The 27,958-nt window shown below is 45.9% G+C and overlaps 1 protein-coding gene and 1 non-coding gene across 28 annotated transcripts in view; both read left to right on the top strand.

The window, feature by feature from the left end:
* DLG2 (discs large MAGUK scaffold protein 2) overlaps positions 1-27,958 on the top strand; it is a 1,429,269-nt gene that overhangs the window by 935,104 nt on the left and 466,207 nt on the right. For 26 of the 27 annotated variants that reach the window (XR_008318273.1, XR_008318272.1, XM_053304274.1 and 23 more), the window contains one exon: positions 19,983-20,036. The exons of the other annotated variant lie outside the window; for it this stretch is intronic. Coding sequence is in view for 24 of the 26 variants with exons in the window: in XM_053304274.1 (XP_053160249.1) it covers positions 19,983-20,036 (54 nt within the window). In the remaining 2 variants the exon portion in view is untranslated. The remainder of the gene's footprint in view (positions 1-19,982; positions 20,037-27,958) is intronic. 27 annotated transcript variants of the gene reach the window in all.
* Positions 12,567-12,639, top strand: TRNAS-UGA (transfer RNA serine (anticodon UGA)). The gene has a single exon. It is a non-coding gene; the product is annotated as a tRNA-Ser (tRNA).

The raw sequence follows: 27,958 nt of genomic DNA, 5'->3' as shown, positions 1-27,958 counted from the left end.
TGTCTGAATGTGCTAGGGCAGAGCCAAAATCCCCCCCCCCCCGCCTCCGCGTTTTACCACCTCATTCACAGGCAGAGATGATAAAGGGGCATGGTGTCCATTTTTGAGGGGGTGAAGGTGAACCTGGAGGCTGTAACACCTACCAGGCAGCATCTGGCTTTATCAGCAATACTTGTTTCCGCACCCACTAGGCTAGCAGCTGCCATTTCCCCCTCCGCACAGAATATCCTGTGTGCAATGTAAAATCACGAGGTAGCATTGCACAGAAGACTTCGGCGGGGGGGGGGGGGAGGCCAGCAGGTAACTAAGTGAAGTACTGCTGTGTCTGCATCAAAACGCAGGTGGTAGCAGTAGTGGAGAAGAAAGGAGACCAAGATAAGGACTTTCATTCTGCCTTTTCTTTCCTGAAGCTGCAGCTTTTTACCACTTTTAAGAAATGTTGGAGCAGACTTCATCTTGATGAATTTGATGCATTGCTTTATTTTTTCTTTTCGTTTATTGTGAAGTGATAGTTTCTCCATCCTTGGAGGTTTTCAAACAACAGTTACTTCTCAGGGATGCTGAAGCAGTTTCCTAAGTTGAGCCAGAGGGTGGAGTAGAAGACCTCCAAGGTGCCTTCCAGTTCGAACATTCTGTGATTTTATGTTATAGGCCAATTTTTAATGGCTGTTTGCAAAGTGTTTCATAGCAGAAAACCAAAACACAATTAATCCCACCACAGAATAATTAATTTAGTCCGTTAACCATTTTAATTGAAGGCACACTGTTTCCATACGTGCATTGCTTCTTCGCGGTTGTGCTGCAGCATGGATTTTGTCAAACTGCATGATCGGCGAGTTATTCTTGTGCATAAGAATCCGGTTCACCAGAGCGAAGCTAAAATGTGCTTTGCTGCAAACAAGTTTGAGGTTTTGGAAGCATCTATATTAACTAGTCCAGTGTATGGTGGACATTGAAATGGTAGCCAGAATATTCAGGTTAGAAATGTTGCCAAAACCTATAATTACCTTGTTCGGGAATAGAAATTTGCCTGGATGGTAATGCTCGGAAGCAACACAAATCTAATTTTGTTTCCCTTGAAGATGATATTTCTCTTGGAATGCAAAACCAGAGTCTGCACATGTACATTAGTCTGGACACTAAATGTTGCTCAGATATCCTTCAAGGCTCCAAGGTCTGTGGAGCAAGATCAGCAATATGCCCAGGCCTTCGGCGGGGAGTGGGGGGACTGTATAGTCACTCCACTGAGTTGTTCAGTCAAGTTCTGAAAAGAGTCCTAAACTAACCCACAATGTAACTTTTATTTCAGGCTCTGCTAGCTGCCCCCCTAGCCTGCTTCCTTGAATTCTTTGTAGTGAGATATTTGGGACAAAAAAGAGACTCCTCCCTTCCATACAACTTGAGTGTGCATTGCTAGCCTAGAAAGCATCAGGGAGCTTGGATACACAGCTTCTGAGTGTCAGCTTGTTTTCTCCCAAGAGTTGGGAGCATCCATCAGGGTTGCCTGCTACTGCATGGAGCCTTAAGAAATAAGTGTGTGTGTGTGTGTGTGTGTGTGTGTGTGTGTGTGTGTTGAGAGCACATAGTACTGAGATTAGTGTCTAAAACTTGGACCAAACCCCAAGATTTTAAAATCAATTAAAGAGATTATAACCAATATTATGAGTCAATTTAAAACTTTGAGGGAAAGAGGGATTCTTCCACTAGTGTTCTCTACAAATACTCATAACTGATAACTCATTTCCAAATCAAGCTGAAGGGAATTCATCCACCACTAAGTGTCAAATTACAAATGATACTAATTTTTTTTTTAATCATCTGGGGAGGTCTGTCTGCAGTTGCCACCAGCTCGTCTGGTGGCTACTTGGGGATGGGGCTTCTCCATTGCTGCCCCAAGGCTTTGGAATGCGCTCCCTGTTGAAATAAGAGCCTCTCCATCTCTGATAACATTTTAAAAGGCAGTCAAGACACATTTGTTCATCTAGGCTTTCAATTTGTGTCGTAGATTTTAATGTGTAAAATTTTAAATTTGTTTTAATGTTTTAATTTTGTTTTTATTTCTGTTTTACTGCTAACTGCGCAGAGACATGAGTTTTCAGCAGTATATACATATGTTAAATAAACAATTTTCTGCATTTATTTCTTTTACTTTTTTTAAAAAAAATGGATCTGCAGAGAGGCCCAATTCAGGTTGAGATCCTACATGAAGATCATGGTCTCTCTTTCCCTGTGCCATACCTCCTCCCCCAAGTTATTTTGTCCATAGTGGTTTTCCTGCAGCGTGGTGCAGTAGTTAGTGTTGGACTAGGAGTAGAGACCCGAGTTCAAATCCCTGTTCAGGCACTGGATGCCTCTGGACTGTCACCTATCTCTCAGCCTACCCCACCTCACAGGTTGTGAGGATAAACATAGCAATATACAGTGCCTTGGAGAAAAAGCAGGATATAAATCTAGGATTCCTCTGAGTACCAGTTGCCGGGGAGTACAGCAGGAGAGAGGGCATGCCCTCAACTCCTGCCTGTGGCTTCCCAGAGGCAGCTGGTGGGCCACGTCAAAGCCGGGGCCCTGCACTTCTTGGCTGGGGGTGGGTGCCAAAATCCTAGGACTGGCCCTATTGGCAGCAAACCTAAAATGGTTGTTGGGAAGTTCAGACAAGAACTGGGGCCAGTGGTGATTCTGGTGAAGTGAAGCTAAAGGTACGGCTGGAGAAAGAAAAGTCAAAGGAAGGGATCTGATGGAACAGAGGAAAGTGTATGATGACTGAGATGAACTGGCTTTGAGTTTTCTTTCTTTTACTCTTTCAAATTCAAGCTTGAGATCCAGCACTATATACTTTATCCCCTTGTCTACCCACGACTGGAATTTTTAGTATTTGATTGTTCTGTGTGTATTTGCTCTCGTTCCCTCTGGATTACAGCTCCTTTAAGTGAAATAAAGAAATGGGTTATTTCTCCCCTATAATAGTTGAAGCTTTTTCAACTGTATAATATTTCTTTGGAAAATATATATCCACATCCATTGGCAATCCCCCAGAGACAGAGCTCTGATTCATAGCAGTGCTGGTTTCTTTTAATTCACATTACTGAGCCCATCTTATCCTTCCATGTACTGTAACCTCTTTCCTTCATAAAACCTACAGTTCTATTTGCACTAGAGCGATAACATATTGTGTGCAGAGAGCCTCTTTATACCTTTCCATTTCTTGTTTATATTTTTTATTTTATTTATTGTGGTGATTACATTTGTATACTGCCTTATACAAAAAAAAGTCCCTGGGCGGTTCACAATATAAAGACCTTTAAAAATTAACATATTTAAAGCAATTTAAAATACAATAAAAACTTTAAAAACCAACGCTTTAAAACTATAAACTAAATGCCTGACTAAACAGGTATGTTTTAAGGTCCTTCTTAAAAGAGGAAACTCTGATTTCGTTAGGAAGTGCATTCCAGAGTCTTGGGTCAACTCTAGAAAAGTCCCGGTTTCGAGTTGCCACCAATCAAGCTGGTGGCAACAGCAATTGTTGTATATGGCCTGGGGCTCCACCCATAATTTTGCAAAGGCACCCCACACACCCACATTCATTTTGATGAGGTGGCGTGGGGGGCCTGGGCGGATTCCAAGGCAGGCCACAGTAGGAATGATCCAATTTGAGTGCAGGCCGGTGAGGAGTGGAGAGCCAGAGGCAGGAGGTATGGGCAAGGATATGTCAGGATTGGGTACTGGATCAAGCAGACAAGGAGCAGAGGGCAAGAGTGTCCCAGAGAGCTGGTCTTGTGGTAGCAAGCATGAATGGCCCTCTTTGCTAAACAGAGTCCACCCTGGTTTTGCATTTGGACGGCTCTACATTATTATTATTATTATTATTATTATTATTATTATTATTATTATTTTATTCGATTTCTATACCGCCCTTCCAAAAATGGCTCAGGGCGGTTTACAAAGAGAGATAACAAACAAATAAGATGGCTCCCTGTCCCCAAAGGGCTCACATTCTAAAAAGAAACATAAGACACACACCAGCAACAGTCACTGGAAGTACTGTGCTGGGGGTGGATAGGGCCAGTTACTCTCCCCCTGCTAAATAAAGAGAATCATCATGGTAAAAGGTGCCTCTTTGCCCAGTTAGCAGGATTGGGTACTGGATCAAGCAGACAAGGAGCAGAGGGCAGGGGTGTCCCAGAGAGCTGGTCTTGTGGTAGCAAGCATGAATGGCCCTCTTTGCTAAACAGAGTCTACCCTGGTTTTGCATTTGGACGGCTCTACATGTATGAGCACTGTAAGATATTCCCCGTAGGGGGTGGGAAGACCAACTGCCTGATTGCATTCAGAAGGTTCCAAGTTCCTTCCCTGGAAGCCTCTTCAGATAGGGCTGAGAGAGATTCCTGCCTGCAGGAGAGAGGGCGTGATCTCACCCCCTGCCAGCGGGCTTCCCAGCGGCATCTGGTGGGCCACTGTTTGAAACAGGATGCTGGACTAGATGGGCCTTGGGCCTGATCCAGCAGGGCTGTTCTTATGTTCAACCTTGGAGAAGCCGCTGTCAGTGTGTGTAGACAATGTTGAGATAGATGGGCCAATGGTCTGACTCCGGATGTGACCGCTTCCTATGTTCCTAACTTGTTGTGGTGCCTGAGGTGAGGTGCAAAATACGGCCTTATTCCTTGGCCAGGGTGGGGACAAGCCTCCTTTTGAAACCAACCTCTTCAAATTTTGAATGTGCATGTGGGGTGGGAAGGAGGGAAGGTTGCCAGCAGCCTCCTCTCTCTTCGTGCTTCTTGCAAGCTGTGAGGAGAGGTGCTCCTTTCAAAGCTTGCAAGGCCCAGATCGATTCCACAGTGGGCGGGGGGCATCTCCCTGTGGATATGAGAGGATTATCTTCCTTGGAAGCCTTTAGGAGAGCCTTAAAGATCTATCTTTTTAGCCTGGCTTTTTAATTTTAATGGGTTTTCATTTGGTTTGGATGTTTTTTCTGATTTTAATTGTTTTATTATATGTATTTTAATGTAAAATGTAAACCACCCTGAGCCACTTTAGGAAGGGTGGGGGGTATATAAATTGAACAAACAAACATGCAGAGGGCAAACATGCCGCCCCTGCAGAGGGTCAGAAGTGTGGTCTATCTCAGGCTGATAGTTGGGTACCAAAGTAGGCGTCCACATGGCCACGTCATCACAAACATTGCTTAGACGAGAGATTCTCAACATTGAGTCCCCAGATGTTATTGGTAGGGATGTGCAAAAAATTTCGGGCAAAGATCTATCTGTGCCCGGAACGAGCAATTTCGGGTGATTCGGGTCCAAACCGAATCACCCCCGATGTCCCGCGATATTTTTCGGGGCCGAGCCGAATCACCCCTGATTTGTGCCCAAAAAATTCGGGTGATTCGGGATGACGTCTCTTTGAATTTCCCGCCTTTTTGCATCCATTGATTTGAATGCAAAAAGGTCTGATGTGACGTCAGCTCGAATTTCGGGTCCCAGGGGCAAAATAGTGGGGTGGGGTGGTAGTGCCTAATGGTTGGAGGCTACCACCCAAATTTCAGGGGAAGTGGGCAAAGGTCTGATTTGGGGGGAATTTTTGAAGTTTTAGTGTCTTTGGGGCAGTTCGGGGGCATAGTGTGGGATCTGGGCAAAAAGAGTGGGGTGGGGTGGTAGTGCCTAATGGGTGGAGGCTACAACCCCAATTTCAGAGTGATTGGGCAGAGGGCTGATTTTTGGGGAATTGTTAAAGTTTACGCGTCTTTAAGGTTTTTCCCCATAGAGAAGCATTGAGGTGTCAGCAAATGTATAGCTTCATGCGGGGGGCAAAGGGGTGGCTTAGAGCAGTGTGGGGTTGGTGGTAGTGCCAGGTAGGGGCAAGGAAGCTACCTGAATTTTTTCAAAGGATTTGGGCAGAGGGCTGGTTTTTGGGGAATTGTTAAAGTTTACGCGTCTTTAAGGTTTTTCCTCATAGGGTATACATGGAGCTTTCAGCTGCCCCATAACTGCACTTGGGGTGTGCTGGGGTGGCCCAGAGCGAGTGGTAGTGTAGTGCACATAGGGTGCCAACCACCCCCATGGGTTTCTAACCCATGGGGTACAGGGTTCTGTTGTTTCAGGGGTTTTCTGAGTGTGGATTCCATGATTGCTAATTAGAGTGGATTCATGGTGTTTCATTGAAAATCTCATTAGCTATCATAGAATCCACACTCAGAATACCCCAGAAACAACAGAACCCTGTACCCCATGGGTTAGAAACCCATGGGGGTGGTTGGCACCCTATGTGCACTACACTACCACTCACTCTGGGCCACCCCAGCACCCCCTAAGTGCAGTTATGGGGCTGCTGAAAGCTCCATGTATACCCTATGAGGAAAAACCTTAAAGACGCATAAACTTCAACAATTCCCCAAAAATCAGCCCTCTGCCCAATCACTCTGAAATTGGGGTGGTAGCCTCCACCCATTAGGCACTACCACCCCACCACACTCTTTTTGCCCAGATCCCACGCTATGCCCCCGATCTGCCTCAAAGACACTAAAACTTCAAAAATTCCCCCAAAATCAGCCCTTTGCCCAATTCCCCTGAAATTTGGGTGGTAGCCTCCAGCCATTGGTCACTACCACACCACCCCACTATTTTGCCCCAGGACCCATTTTTCTTATCCGAATCCGAACCGAATCAGTGGTGATTCGGGTAGCCCAGATTCGGGCACAGAACAGAACGGGGGTGATTCAGTTCGGGTCCCGAACCGAATCACCGAAAACCCAAATTGCACACCCCTAGTTATTGGACTTAACTCCCATAATCCCCAGGCCTAGTGGCCTTTGGTTGGGGATTATGGGAGTTGAAGTCCAATTACATCTGGGGACCCAGCGTTGAGAATCCCTGGCTTAGACCATCATGCTGGTTTGGAAGCAGGGGTTCCTAACATTTCCATTTTAATAAGAAGCAGCATTTGCAGCAGGATGCTTACAAGTATTCAGGGCACTTCACACACTAGGAACATAGGAAGCTGCCTTCTCCCAAGTCAGACCATTGGTCCATTTTGCTCCCCATCATCTACACTGACTGGCAGTGGCTCCAGTTTCAGGCAGGAGTCTCTCCCTGCCCTACCTGGAGATGCTGCAGGGAGTGAGTCTGGGACTGTCTGCGTGCAAACAGATGCTCTATCACTGAGCTACAGCACCATCCCCTAAGGGGAATATCTTATGGCACTGACACATACTTATCCATCCAAATGCGAACCAGGACAGCCCTACTTAGCCAAAGGGACAATTCATGCTTGCTACCACAAGACCAACTCTCCTCCCCATTTTCCAAAATTTTACAACAACCCTGTATGCTAGGTAACTATTATGATTCCCATACTACCTGATGAGTTCATGGCAGAGGTGAGATTCGAACCAGGAGTGTCCTAATTCGTAGCTCAGCCTCTTTGCTACCCTGTGCTACAGCAGCGTTCACTTTCATATCATTGTTTGGCCTCGTTTTACTCTTCTCTCTCCCCGCTTTCATGGGCATCTATTAACATTTAATATTCACTTGCTTTAGACTCAGGGAAATATGAGAATAACGGATGCATGAAGGGATAATTACTTTCAATGCCTTCTCTTCTCTATTTGAGTCTGAAGAAGGGGATGTGAGTAGGCCGACTCCTCCCACCTTCTTCCTTCATTCAGATGTCTCCTGAAAAGAGACCCAGTATGTTTCGCCTGCATTTTGTTCAGACAGACTCTCTCAGTGAGAAGTGTGAAAGTTATGGATACAGCAATCTGAGCGTGACTCATCTCTGTGGTATGGAGGTCAGCCACTATATCTTGGAGTCCTTGCAGCAAGGGCGGCCCTCTCATGAGGCAAGGCGAGGCAGTCACCTCATATGGCAGATTATTGGGGTACCAGCAGGGCAGCAAGATGTCCCCAGCCATTGCCATTGGTGCAATTCTCGGGGGCTGATCTGACCCATGCAGATTTTGCAAGCAGCACCTCTCCTCGCAAAGCTTGCAAGAAGCAAGAGGAGAGGACGCTGCTGGTAGCCTTCCCTCCTCCCTGCCTCCTGTGCACTTTCAACAACTGCCAATTGGAAAGGGGGCTTCACAGGGCAAACATTTGGCACCTTGCCTCAGGCACGGCAGTACCTTTGGGTTGCCCCTGCTTTGCAGGGTCAGATTTTCTGCAGATGGCCTCGGTCAAGATGGTGGAAGGATGCAGAGCGTGATGTCATGACCCTGGTTCCACTTGGGGGAAGAAGCAGACAGTTCAGGGGATGGGGCAGTGGGAAGAGCCTATGACCCAGGTCCAAGCCAGCTCCTCTACCATGACCCAAGGACACAGCCCTGCCTTTGGCCTTCAACTCAGAAGAGTCCCCAGATTACCCAGCGTATCCTGTTCCAGGTGACGAAGAAGTGGTGAAAGAATATTTGTATACCGCTTTTCAGCAGAAGTCCCCAAAGCAGATTACGTTGAGAAATAAAAATAAATAAAGACGGATTCCTGTCCTCAAAGGGCTCATAATCTTAAATGATGGACACCAGCAACAGCCACTGGAGGGATGCTGTGCTGGGGCTGGATAGGGCCAGCTGCTCTCCCTTGCCAAATATAAGAGAATCACCACTTTTAAAAAGGTGCTTCTTTGCTCAGTTAGCAGATGTGTGGACATTTCCTCCAAGGCAAGATTTCAAGAGCCCACCAGATACAGGTAGCTCTGAGGGCCAAGGTGAGATGTTTGGCCAGCATGGATCAGAAAAGCAGGAACTGGGCAATACGACTTAGCAGAATATTGCTCCAGCTAGGTTTTGCAAGAGACAGACAGCTCCTTTAACTGCTGCCCAGGCAGGTGAATTGGCCCTGCGCCTTTCCTAGCAGAGGCTCTGTCTTAATCCTATTATTCAATGCAAACAACTCTGAGCATGGTTGAAAAGAGGTATATAGATATTTGTATTAGTTCAACTCCTAGTAGTTGTCGCTTAAAGGGGCTTTGCCTGATTTGCCTGATTTCTTGCACACTGGCTTCAGCAATGTGGGAGAGCCCCTCTGCTAAGATTGGTAGACCTCCAGAGGCTTTCTCTAGGTCAGAGTACAAAGATAGGGTTGTGTCCTTGGGTTATGAACCTGATTGGGTTGGGAGGTCTCGGTGGCATAGGGTCATCCAGGGTCTGGATCTTAGGTTGTTCCCACCTTGTCTTACCCCCTGAACTTTCCGCCTCTCTCCAATTAGGGAGGTCCCAGATTCAGGGTTTTGACACAGGAGCACCTAAAACAGTGCTTATAAAATTGGGGAAGGCACCTTTAAGAAACAGACCCTTCCCTAGGAAAGGGGTAGGGTCAAGTGGTGCCTCAGCAGTAGCCTTGAACGCGGGTAGTCTGCTCTGTAAAGCTGCTGGGGCAGTATTCTGTTAACGTTAATTTTTGTAAACTGCCTTGGGATGCCTTATGAATGGCGGTCTTAAAGTTGAACAATAAAATAAATAAATGTGTGCATACCCAGCTCCTAAATTCCTGCTCGGTGCAAACAGGTTCTGACTGCTGGCCCTCGGAGCTGCATAAGGTCAGTAAGGCGCCTGGGGCCTTACATCCAGCTCAGCCCAGATCAGGATATGCAGGAGAGGAGTCAAAACCAATGGCATAAACAGTCATGGCAGAAGGCAGGTAGACAGGACAAGCCACAGAGCAAGAAATGAGCATGAGAGGCCAACAGGTGGTGGAATCCTCTGATAAACAAAGAGAGACAGCTCCGTCGCATCTTCAGGAATGTGCTCTGGGACTACAACATCCAGGAGGCCTTGAAACTATCTAGCAGGAGGGGGAGATGGCTTGCCTTGCTTTGCCTTCATCACCTGACTCCCAAGCTCAAGACTAATGCTAGGCTAGTTCTCAGGGTCATTGACTGGGTCGGAGAAGGCTCCCACCCAAATTCAGGAGCTGTGCATACTCCTGTTTTCCTATTTGTCTGTGAGTTAAGTGGTGCAGAGGGGAAATGCTTGACTAACAAGCAGAAGGTTGCCAGTTCGAATCCCCGCTGGTACTATATCGGGCGGCAGCGATATAGGAAGATGCCAGCGTGGTGTAGTGGCTAGAATGCTGGACTAGGACTGGGAAGACCCAGGTTCAAATCCCCATTCAGCCATGATACTAGCTGGGTGACTCTGGGCCAGTCACTTCTCTCTCAGCCTAACCTACTTCACAGGGTTGTTGTGAGGAGAAACTCAAGTATGTAGTGCACTGCTCTGGGCTCCTTGGAGGAAGAGCAGGATATAAAATGTAAACAAAAAATTTTAAAAAATGCTGAAAGGCATCCTCTCATGCTGTGTGGGAGATGGCAATGGTAAACCCCTCCTACCAAGTCAAAATTGACTTGACGGCATACTTTACCTTAAAAAGATAGGTAGAAGGGTGTGACAAAATGCGGATCTCCATCTTAGCTCAAGACCATGCTAACATGTGTTCCAGGTGGGACGCTGTAGAGATTAACACTCTCTCAGCTAAGGACCTGCCTACTGCTAGACTAAGGTCAAACTCAATCAGTTAGTTAAAGTTTTTGTATTTTCTTTTGACTTCCTGTGTGCCTTTCTTTACTTCCAGTTCCCCCTGTTTCCCCAAATTCCTTATTCTGTGTGCCACCCTTGTTTGTTAATAAAGTTCATATAATCAGATGTGGCTTCACTCTGGTTTAAAAGGTTCTGGAGGGTTACTTGCAGAACTCTTTCCCATGTGCCTCGTAAGGTCATTCAGTCCTGTTGAGTTTTCAGATTAATATATTGTTGTCTAGAGCTGGGTTGTGTGGACTCCGGCTGGACAGTGCCTGTAAGTCCCAAGCCAGAACAGTTCCGGATTGTTGAAGCCATGACTAAGCCTGGTCAATGGCTTTACTTCTGTCTTCAGCCGTGGCAGCCTACCTCAAAGGAGCAGTGTGCTCCTAGATTAGGATAAGAGCAATCTCTCTACTGAGTGTAGATCCCAGGATAGCAAAGAGTAACCCCTGTCTCATCACCATGGGGGATTAAGTGAGCATCTGCTAAACATCAGCGGGACTGGAGTACTCTGACCTACCCAGTTCTTTAATGAAGTAGGAGGAAAGCCCTCTGAGGCAGCTGCTGCTTAGAAGACAATCACTTCCTCCCCATCCGACCTTGCTTTTTACTCATGATCGGAAAATGGAAGCATGTGCCTCTCCCAAACTTGGGTAGGATACTTCTCCTTCCCACTTAACAATCATGGGAACCGGCCTAGTATCTGCTGCCCAGCCTGAACTGACTTTAGGACCCTTCTCTGATTGGAGATCTTGGTGGTGCAGGGAGAAGTAGTAGAAAACAGAGCCCCCACCATCAGCCCATGGCACCTGAGCTGCAAGGCTGTCGTCAGAGTTCTGTAACACCTGACATTGTAGTTTGGAAAGTCGGTAGTGTTCTATAGTGTTAAACCCAGAAGCTGCCTATACCACGGCAGCTTGTCACTCTGTGCCTTGCAGTACTTGGGCACCATCACTAGGCGGCAGTGTAGAGGAGGCAAAGTCCAGTGAGTCGTCTATGCTGGCTGAGCCATTTGGGAAAGGGATCTGTCTATGATCTTCCTAGATCATGAACTGTCAAGGGAGGGAGCGAGCACTGGGAATCTTTAGTATAGGGATTTTCTGCACATTCAGCAACATGGACTCTATGAATTCAGGAGAAGATGATTGTGCTGAGAGAGAGAGAGAGAGAGAGAGAGAGAGATGGTTTTTTGTCAGTAAATAATGTCACAACAATTAGATCTGTTTTCAAAGACTTGGCTTTAAAATATTGACAAGTTAATTATTGCTATCTTTTTAAAAATATGTCCTTTGCATAGTAGGCACATGATTTAACCCTTCCTTTGTTGTTGGGGTGTGTTAAAGAGAAGGTTTTTTACTCTATAACACATCACTTGCTTGCCACACCATATCACTTGGGGCTGATGAAGAATAAGGGTTGAAAAGAATGCCTTCGTGCTACAAATTGATCCTCGCAATGGATTTGTGTCAGAACTGATTGTAGTGTTGATTATTTTAGATGCTTGCCCTGGCATATTTGCTGCATTGGATTAACATTTAGTCATGTGTCATGTTTTTATAAGTATTACAAATGACTGAAAAATCAGTTCTTAATAAACACTAGCTTTTTGTTAAAAATGCATGTTCTCTGAACACTGTGGTCCTCAGATTTTGTCATATCAACTTTCCCTACGTATACAAAACCCACTCTTAGACCTTTGGGGCACACATAACTAAAGCACAGTGATGGCTGACGTGATGTGTGGCTTTGTGGACATGTAATGGGGGTGGAGAGCCAGTCATGTGGTAGTGAGCATGAATTGTTCCCTTTGTTAAGCAGGGTTCACATTGGTTTGCATTTGGAAGGGTGACCACCAGGGTTCCCTGTAAGAGGGATTCCAAGATGTTGTTCGACTCCCATAATAGTGGGACTACGACTCCCATAATCCCCAGATGAAATTGTCTTTGGCTGGGGAATATAGGAGTTGTTGTCAACAACATCTGGGAATCCCTCTTACATGGACACCGGTGACTACATGAGAGCACTGCCTGCTGTATAAGATATTCCTTTTAGGGGCTGGGGCCATAGCTCAGTGGTAGAGCATCTGCTTTGAATGCAGAAGGTCCCAGGTTCAATCCCTGGCAGCATAGCCAGGGAAGGCTGGGAAAGACTCCTGCCTGAAACTGTGGAGAACCACTATTGGTCTGTGTAGACAATACTGCGCTACATGGACCAATGATCTGACTCAATATAAGGCAGCTTTCGATGCCCCTGTGGTTATTTTCATAGGATTTCACGGATACCAAATGTTGGCTTAAATTCTGTGTCACGTTTTTTAATAGTTGAGCACTCTGAACTCAGTAAGTAGAATATATTGTAAATTGCAATTGAAAGTACATGACACGTTTGTTGGCATTCTGCGGTGGTTCTTGTTTGACATTTACGGTGTCCTTTGGTGGATCAGATTCTTCCTGCTCTAACATGTTTATGAATCATTGCTAATTTTGAGCTGTTACCAGGAAATGTTAGAAAAGAGAGAAATCTGGATGGTAATTACAGTTATCATTTTTGGAGGAACTGCCTTTGGCATCATACAGATGAGGGTGCCTGTTTCTCTCTAGATAGATTTAATGATGTTGGTGGGTGATATTGCAGCCCATGGGATTACTGTTCTTAAAATCTGCCCAACAAAAGAGGCAAGGTCAATGCTAGCATGCAAAGTTATAAAACAAGCCAAGAGTTGCACATTCTATAAACGCCAAAACCAGACACCCAGGGTGGCTCAGGTGTTTCTGGCACCGGAGGCAAGGTGCAAAATGCTGGCTTGTCTGATGTCTAGGGTGGGGGCCATCCCCCCTTTCAAAACTGACTTTTGCAAGCTTTGAAAGTGTGTGGGGAGGATGAGGGGAGATTGCCTGCAGCCTCCTCTTTTCTCTCCTCAGGATGCTTGCATGTTTTGCCAAGAGTGTGAGGAGAGGCACTCTGTGCAAAGTTTGCAAGGGTCTGAAAGAGCTGCTCCAGTGGCAACATCTTACTACCTTTCTGATGCCATTGTAGAGAGCGCTAGCCCCCAGAGGCCGAATTCACACATAATGCAGAACCGCAGGTCCAATATACGGACCTGCAGTTCTGCGCCCCTCCCCCCCCTCTCCTGACCAAGTTTGGATGCTCCAGAGAGCTGACTCTCTGAAGTCAGCAAGACTGCAGAGAGGCAGGAGCTGGCTGTGTGGGCTTCCTTCTTGACAGGACTGCCCACACAGCCAATTCTGCAGGATATAGGTTGGACCTCCCTCCATCAACTCTGGTTCTATGGGGCCGAAACAGCAATGCCAGTATTCGGATGTAACACTGGCACCACAGAACTGGAGTTAATGGCAGCAAAACTCCACTCTGACTGAAGGTTCAGAGTGGAATTTGGGGAAGGAGACCGTAGGTCCCTTCTTACTCTTAACTCCGGTTTCCTCAGTTTGGACGTGTAGCTTGGGAAACCGGAGGTGAAAGGACCTCCGTTTTCTCATTACATCCAAATTCGGACAATGTTAGTAACTTGAGATTCCCTCCCTGGGTATAAGAATTTACCCCTGCTAACTTGGCAAAGAGGCACCTTTAATGTGGTGATTCTCTTTATTTAGCAGGGGAAAAGTAATTGGCCCTATCCACCCCCAGCACAGTACCCCTCCAGTGACTGTTGCTGGTGTCTATCTTATGTTTCTTTTTAGATTGTGAGCCCTTTGGGGACAGGGATCCATCTTATTTATGTATTATTTCTCTGTGTAAACCGCCCAGAGCCATTTTTGGAAGGGCGTTATAGAAATCGAATAAATAAATTGTTGAATAGTGTTTCACTTTGGTGGAGATTGAGAATTAGCCTCCAGTACAGTTTGTGTTTTGGATTGATGCCTCTGAAGAAGGCTGGAACAAGCCGGAATGTGTCTGGTGATCAAACATTGTGACGATGCAGAGAATATAAAACATTTGGAGTATTTTCATCTTTGTTAGTCTCTGCAGAATGCGTCAACAGACTCTGCTCGGTAAATAGCAGTAAATACTTTTTCAAGTACGTTAAGACTTTTTAACCACTCTGGATATAAATAAATTTTTGAGAACAGAATCTTGTGTATCCAGTGGGTATGCTAAAGTCTTTGCTTGCATATTGAATGAGTTACCAATTGCTTTTATTGGGTTACTTGTATTAAATTTTGACTCATACTAATAGAAATTTGTAATTTTATAGATTTGTGGTTGTTGGTTTTTTTGGATTTTACTTTGTCCCAGTAATCTGCCACCTGAAGTGACTGCTTTGCAATGCCTCATCAAAAAGGCCGCCCAGCCCTGCAGACACTTTATTTAGCTTTCAATAACTTTGCTCTGAGTATGTGTGATAGTAAAAGAGCGTAAGGCATGCTTTGAATGTGACTTATTTGTTGTAATTTAGGGTCAGGCTAGACGTGATGGGACATCTACATTTATTGTTCCTATGTCTGCCCAATTCATTATGTATGCACATTCCTTTCATAACAAATGAAAATTTCAAACAAGCTGGGCTCATTGGTTTCCTGTGTTACTGTTGTTGAAGTCTCCCTGATTCATCTAGCATGAGCATCACGGTCAAGTCTGCTAAGAGGAACCACAAAGGCCTGGCGCGGGTGGGGGAGGTGGAGTTGAGTGAGACCGCTGCCATCCATAGCAGCAGTTTGGCAACAGGTGTTGGTGTTGCCAGAACAATGTGACTGGAAGCATGGCATAGTGAGGTCTTGCAAGGTTTCAGCCTGAAAGTTGCCACATCAGTTAAGCACATGCACAAATATTGAGTATGTTTGTAGCTGTTGGAGGAGGATTAATGGATAGGCCTAGAGAAGGCCAAGAAAGAGCTGAGTTGGTGGCTCCCTCTCTCTGTGTGTGAAAGGAGAGGAGCTCAAGGAAGCCATTGCAAAGGAGGGGCAGAAGAGGACACGGCTGGTATCATAGCCCTCTTCCTTCTCCCTCCCCATTCTGAAGCCAAGCGGAGAATGCTGACTATGACCGTAATGAACTGAAATGAATTGACCATAGGACCTAATACAAGTGCTAATGAAACAAGCATCAGAGAGAACTCCTAAAGAGTTTTGAATGTCATGTATCTATTTGTTTGTTCAGGCATTCATTTCATTCAGAATTCATGTGGATCCCTTCTGTGAGTCTCCTCCTACATGAGTTCATTCTTCCTAGATATGTTGTGAGAATAGGGATGATGATAACTTGCCACTTCACTTTGAACTGTTCTGTAAAATTAAAGAGGATAGCTATGTTGCTTCTTAAGAAAAAGAACAAACTTCCACTTTGTTGTTAAATCATGTGGAATCGGACTGTGATTGGGCCAAAACTGTCTTCCTCTGCTTATGCATCTCAACATTAGGGTAACTGATGAATCTGTTGTTTGTCCAGATAATAATTAATAATAATTATTAATAATATGATCTTTGGATATTTTAAATTGTTTTAACTCGTTGTTTTAACCATTTGTTTTATTGTGTTTTTATTGTATTTAGGGTTGTGAACTGCCTAGATCCTTCGGAGTCAGGCAGTATATAAATTTATTTTTATTAAAAAAACCTTTATTAGTTAGCCACCCAATAACAAATTGTTCTCTGGGTGGCTCACAACACCACAAGAGTTTAAAAATCCAATAAAACACACAAAACAAATTGCAACACAAAATAGAAAATACAATGCAATACATTTTAATCTTTTAAAATCAAAGTCTGAGTGAAGAGAGAGGTCTTCACCTGGCATATAAAAGAACAAAGTGATGGCGCCAGGTGAGCCTCACTGAGGAGGCTATTCCATAAAAGGAGTGCCACCACTAAAAAGGCCCTCTCCCTAGTAGCCACCCACTTCACCTCTTTTTGCAGGGGCACTTGGAGCAGGGCCTCTGAAGAAGATCTTAAGGTCCGAGACAGGACATATGGGTCAAGCTCTCTCAGATATGCTTTGTAGTCAGGTTCTTATATCAGAGTAGAAAACTGTCCATATTTGGGTTCAGCTAGGCAGCAGCTTGGTGAAAGAGCTGCCAACCCAGCAAAAGCTAGTTCCAAATGCAGAGGTTAATAGTAGCCAGGAGTCTTGGCTCTTCCTGATCTCAGGCTGACCTTGATCCAAAGCTTGCCTCCTGAGCAGACCATTGGGAGGGAGGCCCCGGGTAGCCATGAGATCACTACCTTTCTGGAGCTGGAGCTTAGACGTGGCACAATGTCCCCTCTGGTCCTGAGGGCAATGGAGCAGTTCTAGGCGCAGGAAAGGAACCCTGCTGAGGGATGTTGGGTCCTGAAGGGTCCTCCAAGTTGCCATCTGATGGAGACACAACAGCTTTGACTGCTCAGGGTATGATGGATCTGGGGGGCTTTGGTTGGGGCCAGGGTTCTCAACTGGGGTATGTTCCTCCTATTCTGAAGAGGTCTCCTCTGGGTCAGTGTCTGGATGGGTCTTCGTTAAAAACACCCATGGCTTGCCAATTATGAGTGTATGAATTGAAATATATTTCTATTTCAGTTTTCCTTGAAATATATTCTAGAGGGGTTCAATCTTATACAATCACTGCTCAGGTGTTCTTTACGGCACCAGTTTATGTATGCCTGTGTCATTCATAGACGCAGATGAACAGCAGTGTTCAGACGTCTGGAATAGTCTTCTGGGTTAGTCTCTCTTTGACAAGTCCTCGCCCATCCTTCTCTTCCCAAACGAGCTCAAAGCAATTGGACTTCCTTTTTTTTTTAAAAAAAAGAAAGCCTGCTTTACTTTTGTCCCAGCAGTAAGATTCCCATCTGTCGCTGCAGCTGCCAGCTGTCTTTTCTGCCAGGCAGTACAGCATTCCAGCTGGAAGTATTTGCTTCCTATTAACTCTGAGTCAGGAAAAGATCGGCCTGGAGGAAGAGGTCTTTAGTTAGGTTACCAGGGTGCTATGAAAAAGGCTGCACTGGAAGTTAAAAAAAAAAAAACATGCTTAAGATAAAAGTGACAACTTCAGTGCAGAAGGAAACGAGAGGGGAAAGGGAAGTCTAGTGGCAGTCGTAAATAAATATAAGCCGCTCAGGTACAGACTAATGCACCTAATTTCTGTGCAGCCACCATATTGGATCAAGGTGCATGATGTCATCACAAGCCAGGCCATTTGGGTGTCTCTATGTGACACAACAGCTGTACCAAATTTGGTGCAAATTGGTGCAGGCATTGCAAAGTGGTTGGGACACACACATCCCTTAGGGGCCACTCTGGGAAGAACACCTGCCTGCTTGCCTGCAGAAGATCCAAGTTCCCTCCTTGACAGCATCTCCAAGATAGGGCTGAGAGAGACTCCTGCCTGCAAACTTGGAGAAGCCACTGCCAGTCTGTGTAGACAATACTTGGCTAGATGGACCAATGGTCTGATGCAGTATAAGGCAGCTTCCTATGTTTCTGTGTTTCACAGACAGACACATGGACAGCAAGGCCATCTCATAAGGGTACTTTCTATGTGGAATGTAGGCTATAAATGAAAAACAGAGAAGTAAATAAACAAGTTGTGGATGTGAACCAAGGAGATCAGAGTTGGGGACGAGAGCTGGTCTTGTGGAAGCGAGCATGAATTGTCCCCTTGGCTAAACTGGGTCTGCCCTGGTTTGCATTTTGATGGGTGACTACATGTGAGCAATGTAAGATCATCCCCTTAGGGGATGGGGCCATCGCTCAGTGGAAGAACATTTGATTGCATGCAGGTTTGCTCCCTGGAGTCCCCAGGTAGGGCTGGGAGAGACTCCTGCCTGAGACCTTGGAGAGTTGTTGCTGTCAGTGTGGAGAGTGCTGATCTTGGTGGACCAATGGTCTGACTCAGGAGAAGGCAGCTTCCTATGGGAGCCAGTGTGGTGTAGTGGTTAGAGTGCTGGACTAGGACCAGGGAGACCAGAGTTCAAATCCCCATTCAGCCATGAGACTTGCTGGGTGACTCTGGGCCAGCCACTTCTCTCTCAGCCTAACCTACTTCACAGGGTTGTTGTGAGAAGAAACTTAAGTATGTAGTAAACCGCTCTGGGCTCCTTGGAGGAAGAGCGGAATATAAAATGTAAATAATAATAATGTCCTATGTTCTCTGTTCTAGCTAGTATAGCCCTTCCATGACTCATAACCCAAATCACCCATAGGAACATAGGAAACATAGGAAACTGCCATATACTGAGTCAGACCATTGGTCTATCTAGCTCAGTATTGTCTTCACAGACTGGCAGCGGCTTCTCCAAGGTTGTAGGCAGGTATCTCTCTCAGCCCTATCTTGGAGAAGTCAGGGAGGGAACTTGAAACCTTCTGCTCTTCCCAGAGCGGCTTCATCCCCTGAGGGGAATATCTTGCAGTGCTCACACATTAAGTCTCCCATTCAGATGCAACCAGGGTAGACCCTGCTTAGCTATGGGGACAAGTCTTGCTTGCTACCACAAGACCAGCTACCACAAGACCCAGGGATTTAAGTTGTATATAGGAGCCCTACACACATATGCCCCCTTTGATGCTAATGCCAAACACACAAATGCTGCAGGGGTGGCGTAGTCTGAATGGGAGTTCCATGGGGGCTCAACAGAATTTGAACTTGTGCCTATTTTATTTTATTTTATTTTATTTATTTGATTCGATTCGATTTATATATTGCCCTTCCAAAAATGGCTATTGCAGACTGAATTTCAGGAACCAGTCCTTCTGGGCCCTTTGAATTCTGTACAATGTCACTGCAATGTGTAGTTTGATCCTCAGTTATAATAAAAAATATACTATAGCTTTATTATCCCTCGTGGTTCAGTTTTTTTCTCCTGGATGTGATCTTACAGCATTTCAGACCCTTATGTCATAAGAACATGAGAACAGCCCTGCTGGATCAGGCCCAAGCAATCTAGTCCAGCATCCTGTTTCGCACAGAGGCCCACCAGATGCCTATGGGAAGCCAACAGGCAAGAGGTGATGGCGTGCCCTCTCTCCAGCTGTTACTCCCCTGCAACTGGTATTTAAAGGCATCTTGCCTCTGAGGCTGGAGGTGGCCTATAGCCCTCAGACTAGTAGCCATTGATAGGCCTGTCTTCCTTGAATTTATCGAAATCTCTCTTAAATCCATCCCGGTTGCTGGCTGCCACCACACCTTGTGGCAGAGAATTCCATAGGTTTATTATGCATTGTGTGAAAAAGTCCTAAATTTCCTTTTGTTAGTCCTGAATTTCTTGGCAATCAGTTTCATGGGATGACCCCTGGTTCTAATGTTATGCAAGAGGAAGAAAAAAATTTCTCTATCCACATTCTCCACACCATGCATGATTTCATAGACCTCTATCATGTCTCCCCGCAGTCATCTTTTTTCTAAACTAAAAAGCTCCAGGCGTTGTAGCCTTGCCTCATAAGGAAGGTGCTCCAGGCCCCTGATCATCTTGATCCAAGAGGTCTTGAAACACATTTTGATTAACAGTGATTATAAACTTTTCTTCCTCTTCTTTTGTTTTTTTTCTAGGCTAGCCCTGCTCCTATAATCGTCAACACAGATACATTGGACACGATTCCCTATGTAAGTTCAAAATATTGCATTGCATTTTCTCTTAAAGATAATGTATGATGCCATTTGACTGTTAAAACATGCCATGTACAAGATACGGATGTAATCTGGCAGAGGATGTCCAGCCTGTTCTAGATGTCCTCTGGGCAGAATTGCCTTCTCTCTGAACAAGCAGGTATACACTTTGAGCATACTCCTGGATTTTGCCCCTTCCTTGCATGCACAGACAGCAGTGATGGTCAGGATGATGACAAGTAATTATATATCACTGTGTTGCCCACTCATATGTTTATAAGGATGCTTTTTGCCTACTTCAGTCGGTTCACCAGTTAAGAGCTTTCTTAGAGAAGATGGACCAGTCGGCTGTCATTCGCACCCTAATTATTATCAGTCTTTGTGATTCCAATGCTTTCTGCATGAAGCTGTCTTTAAAACATTTTGGAAACTGCAAATGTTCCAGCCCATGGCTGCCAGATTATTGGAGAGAGAGAGAGAGAGATGGAGCATATAGCTCCAGTCTTTTCCCAGCTCCATTATTTGCCTGTTGGTTTCAGTTTGAAGTGCTGGTTTTAGCTTTGAAATCCTTAAATGCCGAGGCAGGGGCGGAGCTATAACTGGGCAGGTGGGTTGAAAGTACCTGAGCCGCCTAGCACCTGAGGGCCACCTGGCTGGCCCCTCCCTATTTTCTTCATTTTTGAACAAGCAAAGCAAGGAAGTCAGCTGGGAAATAAACTCAGGACTCTGGACTGGCCCTTCCAGGTGCTGGACATGCCCCTTGTGTGTGATGTCATGCAGGGGGCGTGGCCAGCTCCTGGAAGGGCCCGCCTGGCTCTTGTGCATCCTTTCCTAGCTGGATTCCTTGCCAGCTGGGTGTTTTCTTTGTTCTCTCTCTCACACTCCAAGGGAGAGAAAACACCCAGCCTCCTTCATGGTTGGCTGGGAAACGAACTCATTAGGGGCTGTGCACCCTTCTGAGTGCAGGACATGCGCCTGCACATGATGTCACACACAGGGTGCGTGGCTGGTGTGTGCAAGAGGCCTCTGGGGAAAGGAATTACCACGAGCCTGCTTTCCCCTAGGTGCACAACTGTGCCTAGGAGCCGGTTATCTGAACAAGACCCACTGTCTCCTAGATGAAAATGCCCAAACTTTAAGCATCCGAAGCCCTGCTCAAGGTTCCATTGGGCACACAAGCCAGGGCCTTTTTAGTTGTGGCGCCAAGCTTTTGGACTGTTCTCCCTATGGAGATCTGTAACGCTCCTTCACTTTGGATTTGTAGGTGTTTACTGATTTTATTCTTATTGTTAATTTCAGTGAACTCGCAAGATTGGGTGATCTGTTGTTTTTACAGACACCTCTGCCTTCAAATGGTGATTTATTTATTTTTAGGGCTCTGATTTTATTGTTTGAGTTATAGTTTTCTAGGCTGGCTTGCTTGCTTGCTTGCTTGCTTGCTTATTCATTCATTCATTCATTCATTTATTTAACTTCTATACCACCCAAATTTTAGTCTCTGGACAGTTATTTTCCATGTGTTATTTTAGGAAAGCCCCTCCTCCCTTTTAAAGGTGTGGGGGATGTGCTACGAATCGCTGACCGAATCACGATTCATGCACAAGCCTTAAAAAATGGTCAAAGAAAAGCTATTGATTTGGATCCTCAAGTTCTGAGCAAAAGGCTTTCAGTAGTAGCTGAAGCTTTTCCACTGAATGGAGTGGATATTAAATCAGGTTTGTAAACATGATGATAAAATATCACTAGTGCCTTTGAAAGGGCGACTGGAGCTGGGTATAAAATATATTTAGCCTAACAAAAAGTACATTAAGGTGCTGTATGCTGACACTTTAAAAATATTTTAGAATGAACAGGGAAGACAAATGTTCCCTCTGTGCACTGTTAACGGAATACAAAGCAGTGGTAGAAAGGATATGTGAATGTTCTAGGATCAATAGGATGGGCCTGTAGCTTAGTGGTAGAGTATCTACTTTGTATACAAAAGGTCACGGGTTCAGTCCCTGGTAGCATTTCCATGTAGGGCTGGGAAAGACTCCTGCCTGAATGCTGCCAGTCAGAGTAGGCAATACTGAACTAGATGCCAGGATGACTTTAAGAGGGGCTAGACAAATTCATGGAGGACTGGTCTATCCATTGCCGCTAGTCTGAGAACTATAGGCCACCTCCAGACTCTGAATACCATCAGCAGAGGGAGAAAAAGAGGAAGAGAGGACACTCCTTCAACTCTTGCCTGTGGGCTTCCCTTAGGCCTCTGGTGGGCCACTGTGGGAAACAGGATGCTGGACTAGATGGGCCTTGGGCCGGCAGGGCTGTTCTTATGTTCTTATGACTTGTGGTCTGTCTCAGAATAAAATTTTCACCCTCTCTCACAACACTAGAACAAGGGGTCACCCCATGAAACTGAAGGTCAGGAAGTTCAGGACCGATAAAAGGAAGTACATTTTCACACAGCACATATTTTAACCTATGGAATTCTCTGCCACAGGATGTGGTGGTGGCCACTAGCAATAGCAATAGCACTTACATTTATATACCGCTCTATAGCCGGAGCTCTCTAAGCGGTTTACAATGATTTAGCATATTGCCCCCAACATTCTGGGTACTCCATTTTACCGACCTCAGAAGGATGGAAGGCTGAGTCAACCTTGAGCCCCTGGTCAGGATCGAACTTGTAACCTTCTGGTTACAGGGCTGCAGTTTTACCACTGCGCCACCAGGGGCTCCACCAGGGGCTCCACTAGCTTGGCTGGCTTTAAAGGGGACTTAGATAAATTCATGGAGGACAGGTCTATCAATGGCGACTAGTCCAGTGGTTATAGACCACCTCCAGCCCCAGAAGCAAGATGCTGCTGAATACCAGTTGCAGGGGAGCAACAGCAAGAGAGAGAGCATGCCTTCACCCCCTGCCTGTGGGCTTCTCGGAGGCATCTGCTGGGCCACTGTGTGAAACAGGATGGTGGACTAGATAGGCCTTGGGCCTGATCCAGCAGCGCTGTTGATATGTTATGTTAAAGCAGCTTCTTTACATTCCTAATGCTGTTATGAATGACTATGAATATAGAGGAGATGACTATAGAGGAGAGTTGGCCTTGTGGTAGCAAGCATGACTTGTCCCCTTAGCTAAGCAAGGTCTGCCCTGGTTCCATATGAATGAGAGACTTGATGTGTGAGCACTGCAAGATATTCCCCTTCGGGAATGGAGCTGCTCTAGGAAGAGCATCTAGGCTCCAAGTTCCCTCCCTGACATCTCCAAGATAGGGCTGAGAGAGATTCCTGCCTGCGACCTTGGAGAAGCTGCTGCCAGTCTGTGAAGACAATACTGAGCTAGGTGGACCAATGGTCTGACTCAGTATATGGCAGCTTCCTGTGTTCCTATGAATATTTATATACTGCTTTTCAACAACGTTCTCAAAGTGGTTTGCATAGAAAAATAGATGCTCTCTGTCCCCAAAGGACTCATAAGCTAAAAAGAAAAATAAGGTAGATGCCGGCAACAGCTACTGGAGGGATGTTGTGCTGAGGATGGATAGGGCCAGTTTCTCTCCCCTTGCTAAACATAAGAGAATCACCACTTTACAAAGTCCCTCTGGTGAGTCTGGATGGACTTGTTTTCCAGGCCAAACCATAGATTTCTGCATGCCTTCCGTTTTCAGCTTGCTCTGCCAGTTCAGAAACTTCAGTTATTTCCCCCAGGGATTGAACTTGGGACCTTCTGCCTTCCAGGTATGTGCTTTACCCCTGAACTGTGCCCCCCACCTGAGTACCTTAATATTGTATCAACACTCAACCTGGCCAGTCTGGAACAAGATCCAGATTTATGCAATGCCTCATTTCAGAGTTTGGCTGCTGTTGGTCAGTGAGTGGCATTGGTATATCTTTCCCTCTGTGTGATGTTCATTTTTCATCCGCCGGCTGGTCACCCCCATCTCAGCTGACGGGCGACTTTCTTATAGTGGAGGCCTGGAGCCAGTCATAAAGTGGCTAGTTAATTAGTCTCGCTTTTGGGATTAAGTGGCTGGAGAAGTGTTGGCTCTCTGAGCATAAATTGTCACTGGGGATGATGGCAGTTGTCGTTCAGCAACATCTGGAGGACCACAGGTTGGGAAGCCCTGCACTGGTGCAACACTAGTCTGGATGTCAGCCCCTGTTCCACCATCTTTGTTGCACAAGCACAACTAAATGCAACAACTCTGTAAGAGACTGAACAGTGTTGAGCACCCACACAACTACACGGCCTTCTTGTGTGGGTGCAACATATTGGTTGTGCCTATGTAGTGTTAGTCTGCATGTCAGCCATTGTCACTGGAAGATCTCAAGTTCTAGTATAATGAGAAAGGGAGAAAAACATCAATGTATCTGACTGTCTGCCTACCTGTCTTATCGATGGCTTGTGTACTCTGTGTAAATGCACCCTTAAAATCTAAAATGTAGGAACACTGCCATATATTGAGTCAGACCATTGGTCTATCTAGCTCAGTATTGTCTTCACAGACCGGCAGCGGCTTCACCAAGGTTGCAGGCAGGAATCTCTCTCAGCACTATCTTGGAGAAGCCAAGGAGGGAACTTGAGACCTTCTGCTCTTTTCAGAGCAGCTTCATCCCCTGAGGGGAATATCTTGCAGTGTTCACACATCAAGTCTCTCATTCAGATGCAACCAGGGCAGACTGTTGCTGGTGAGAGGAGAGCTGGTCTTGTGGTAGCAAGCATGACTTGTCCCCTTAGCTAAGCAGGGTCCACCCTGGTTACATATGAATGGGAAACTACAAGTGCAAGCACTGTAAGATATTCCCCGCAGGGGATGGGCTGCTCTGGGAAGAGCAGAAGGTTCCAAGTTCCCTTCCTGGCTTCTCCAAGATAGGGCTGAGAGAGTTTCCTCTCTCAGGTGACTTGCCCGAGGAGAGCATTGGATTGGAATAGAAGATAAATTGAGTGACTTCAAAATCAAATTGGAAATGACTTTGCTTGTTTTCTGAGCCAACACAAATTTGGCAGTTGACTTCTGGCCCTGCACCTCTGAGCCAGGCAACTGTCAAGGCCAGCACTGCACAACTTCACGACTCCAGACTACAACTGCTATCATCCCCAGCCATAGTAGCCAATAGGGATTATGGGAGTTGTAGTCCAACACCTGCAGGATGGTTGAAGTTGTGCAGCCCTGATCCAACCCTTTTTCTCCAACCCACTTTCCCTTTAAAATGTGCTCATAGCAGCAGCAATGGCACTCTGGCCCCAGTGAGGTCTTTCTCTCCTCTGTCACACTGCCAGATGGCACTGGAGACTCTGCTTAGACTCTGGTGACCATGTGAAACTTTCAGTTTCCAAAGAGTACTGATGTTGCAATCACCCTTGAGAAAACTACATTTTCCAAAGGGCACCAGAGCTACACTGTGCATCAGCATTGGGGGTTAGCTGTAGCAAGCAGGAGGAATCAGACCTTCCTCCTCCCCTGTCATCCCAGCTAGAGCACAACCAGGACTGTTGCTGCTACTGCCAGCAGCTGACATGTCCCACAGTGCAATGTAGGCAGAATGGCATGCATTATGCTGCGGGGCATGTCAGCTACCACCGGTAAGTGAAGTTTAAAGGAGTGGGGCAGAGGGGGGCTTTCTGGGTGGGTCAGCCAGGAATTCTTCTTTGGTTTGGATTTTAATTCAAGCCGTAGAAGAATTTAGGTTCATGATGCCGACCTCTTCTTTGAAGTGAGTATTACAAACCCACAAATTTCATTTTGAGCTTTGCCAGTCTCTCTGATTTTCAGTATATGAGGACTTGGACTGAATTACAGTTCTTACAATACCATTCTTCAATGCTTTGCGTTGTGAAAACTCCCTGCATGTAGAAAACTAGCACATCCAGGAGTAAGGAAAGTGGACTAGAAGATTGCTGTGTTAGTGTTCTACTCACACTGAGCTTTAAAAAAAAATTGCATCCACGTTCAACAATGTGATATCCCCAGCTTCTTTCTGAGAGAGTACAGGCATCTCCATGACCTTGTTTTGATACACGTGATCCGTTCAAAAACCCTGTGAGGAAGGCCAGCATTACCCTTCGTATTACATTTGCAGGTGTGAACTGAAGGGTAGGGGCTTGTTTAAGCCCCCCTCCCTCCTAGAATGTGTGGCCGTTGTGATCACTAACTCTCAACCCAGCGGAGATGTTCTGTCCATTGCCTACGTTGTTACAGCTCAGACTTCTTTGCAGGAAAACCATGACGTCTAACTTGTTTAAAAATAATTGCTGTTAATGATACATGACAGAATTACGTTGTTAAAATATGTGTGAATCTATTGGTATTGTGGATTTTGGCCATTTGTGGCACCAAAGTGTTGATCGGGGCTTAGCTGCCTGTCTCTCAAGCTGTCTTTGGCATAATAGAGGGATTCACTGACCACGGGGCAAGGAGCTAATGAAAAACACCTGGCAGCAAGCTAGCCTGGTAATCTGTGCTCAATCAAGCCAAGCACGTCTATCATCAAAAGCAGCTAGAGAAACGACTCTCTCTGTGGGTAGCGCAAATTGACTTTGTCTCATGAATACTTGATCCGATAATTTTCTACAGGAGATTGACTCTATTGGAAGGTAAATGTGATCCCAGGCAGCCCCCAGAAGGTAATTTTTCTGCTTTGCTGAATAAGAAACCCAGATGGAATTGTAACTGTTGGTTTTCGCCTTTGCTAATATACTTCTCCGGATACCTGAGGATTAGTGGCGCTTAACTTGTATGTAAGGGTGTGCACAAAATTGGGAAACCTGGTTTGGCTTGAACAGAACTGGACTCTAGCCAAACTGGGTCCGGTCCTGTTTTGTGCACACTCGAACCAGGCTCAATTCAGTTCAAACTGAGCCCGGTTTGTGTGGGCTTGAAGCTGTAATGGTAAAGGGGAATCTGGTAAGGACTCCCCTTTTTACCAGTAAAGGAGAAGGGGGAACCAGGGGGTTAGCTAAAGAGAGTTGGGGTGGGAGGGGAGTTAAATGTTACCTTAAAGTTGCTGCTGGTGGGCTGTTGTGGGAGTGAGCAGGGGTGGCGGTGGGGATTCCCCACCCCACCGGAGCAGGCAGGGCTGGTTTGGGTCTCTATGCATGAGTGGAGGCCAATAAAATGGCATGCACACATCTCTACTAGTATATGTCCTTACAGCAAAACATCAAACTCTGACATTTTCTGCCAGCTCCTCACTTGCAATAATGATCATCAGCACCTCTTGGGAAGGCTCTAATCCTGCACCTTACTTTCATGAAGAGCATCCCATAGAGTGAATGATAGTGGGTGTTTGTTTGTTTTTAATGCCCAGACTAAGGAAGTGTTGTGCTGTGTCAGAAGATGCAGCTACCCTAGTGGGTTCAACTAATTTGCCAGCAGTGTTCACATGTGAGTGGGGGAATTTAAGCAACCTCCTCATCCTGCAATGGTGTTCTGTGCAACATGAAAATAAATCCCTGAGGGTCACACAGCCCTCGGGGACATATTTTTGTGTGACATAGAGTGCTTCCAGGGGAAGGGGAAGTCATCGAAATCCTCTCCCTTCCCTGCTGTGTGTGTACAGCTATGTAAGTTGGCAACTCATTGGAACTGCCACCACTTCTTGTACAGCTCTAGCCCTATGCAAACATTCAACTGGACAGCATCTGAACACGCTTGCAGCGCCAAAGCAGGTCAGAAGTCCCACCGCAGTGTGCTACTTACCTCCTCCACCTCGCCACTCATGGTTATAGCAGTGTTTGTCTGCAGAGAGAAACACTGTAACCATGATGGCAGCTGCTTCCATGATGGGCCTGGATCACCCCATCTATCTAGCCCAGCCTGTGCTGGCTGCTCTTATTGGCACAGAGGATCTCTGATTGGCTTCAGTCGTAGACCTTGAAAAGTCCAAATAGACAGCACTGGGCTAGGTGAAACAATGGTCTGACTCATGTAGTC

This window comes from Hemicordylus capensis, chromosome 3 (assembly GCF_027244095.1).
Source record: "Hemicordylus capensis ecotype Gifberg chromosome 3, rHemCap1.1.pri, whole genome shotgun sequence".
In the NCBI taxonomy this organism is placed as follows: Eukaryota; Metazoa; Chordata; class Lepidosauria; order Squamata; family Cordylidae; genus Hemicordylus; species Hemicordylus capensis.
The sequence above is the reverse complement of the archived record's forward strand: the minus strand, read 5'-3'. Positions and strand labels throughout refer to the sequence as shown.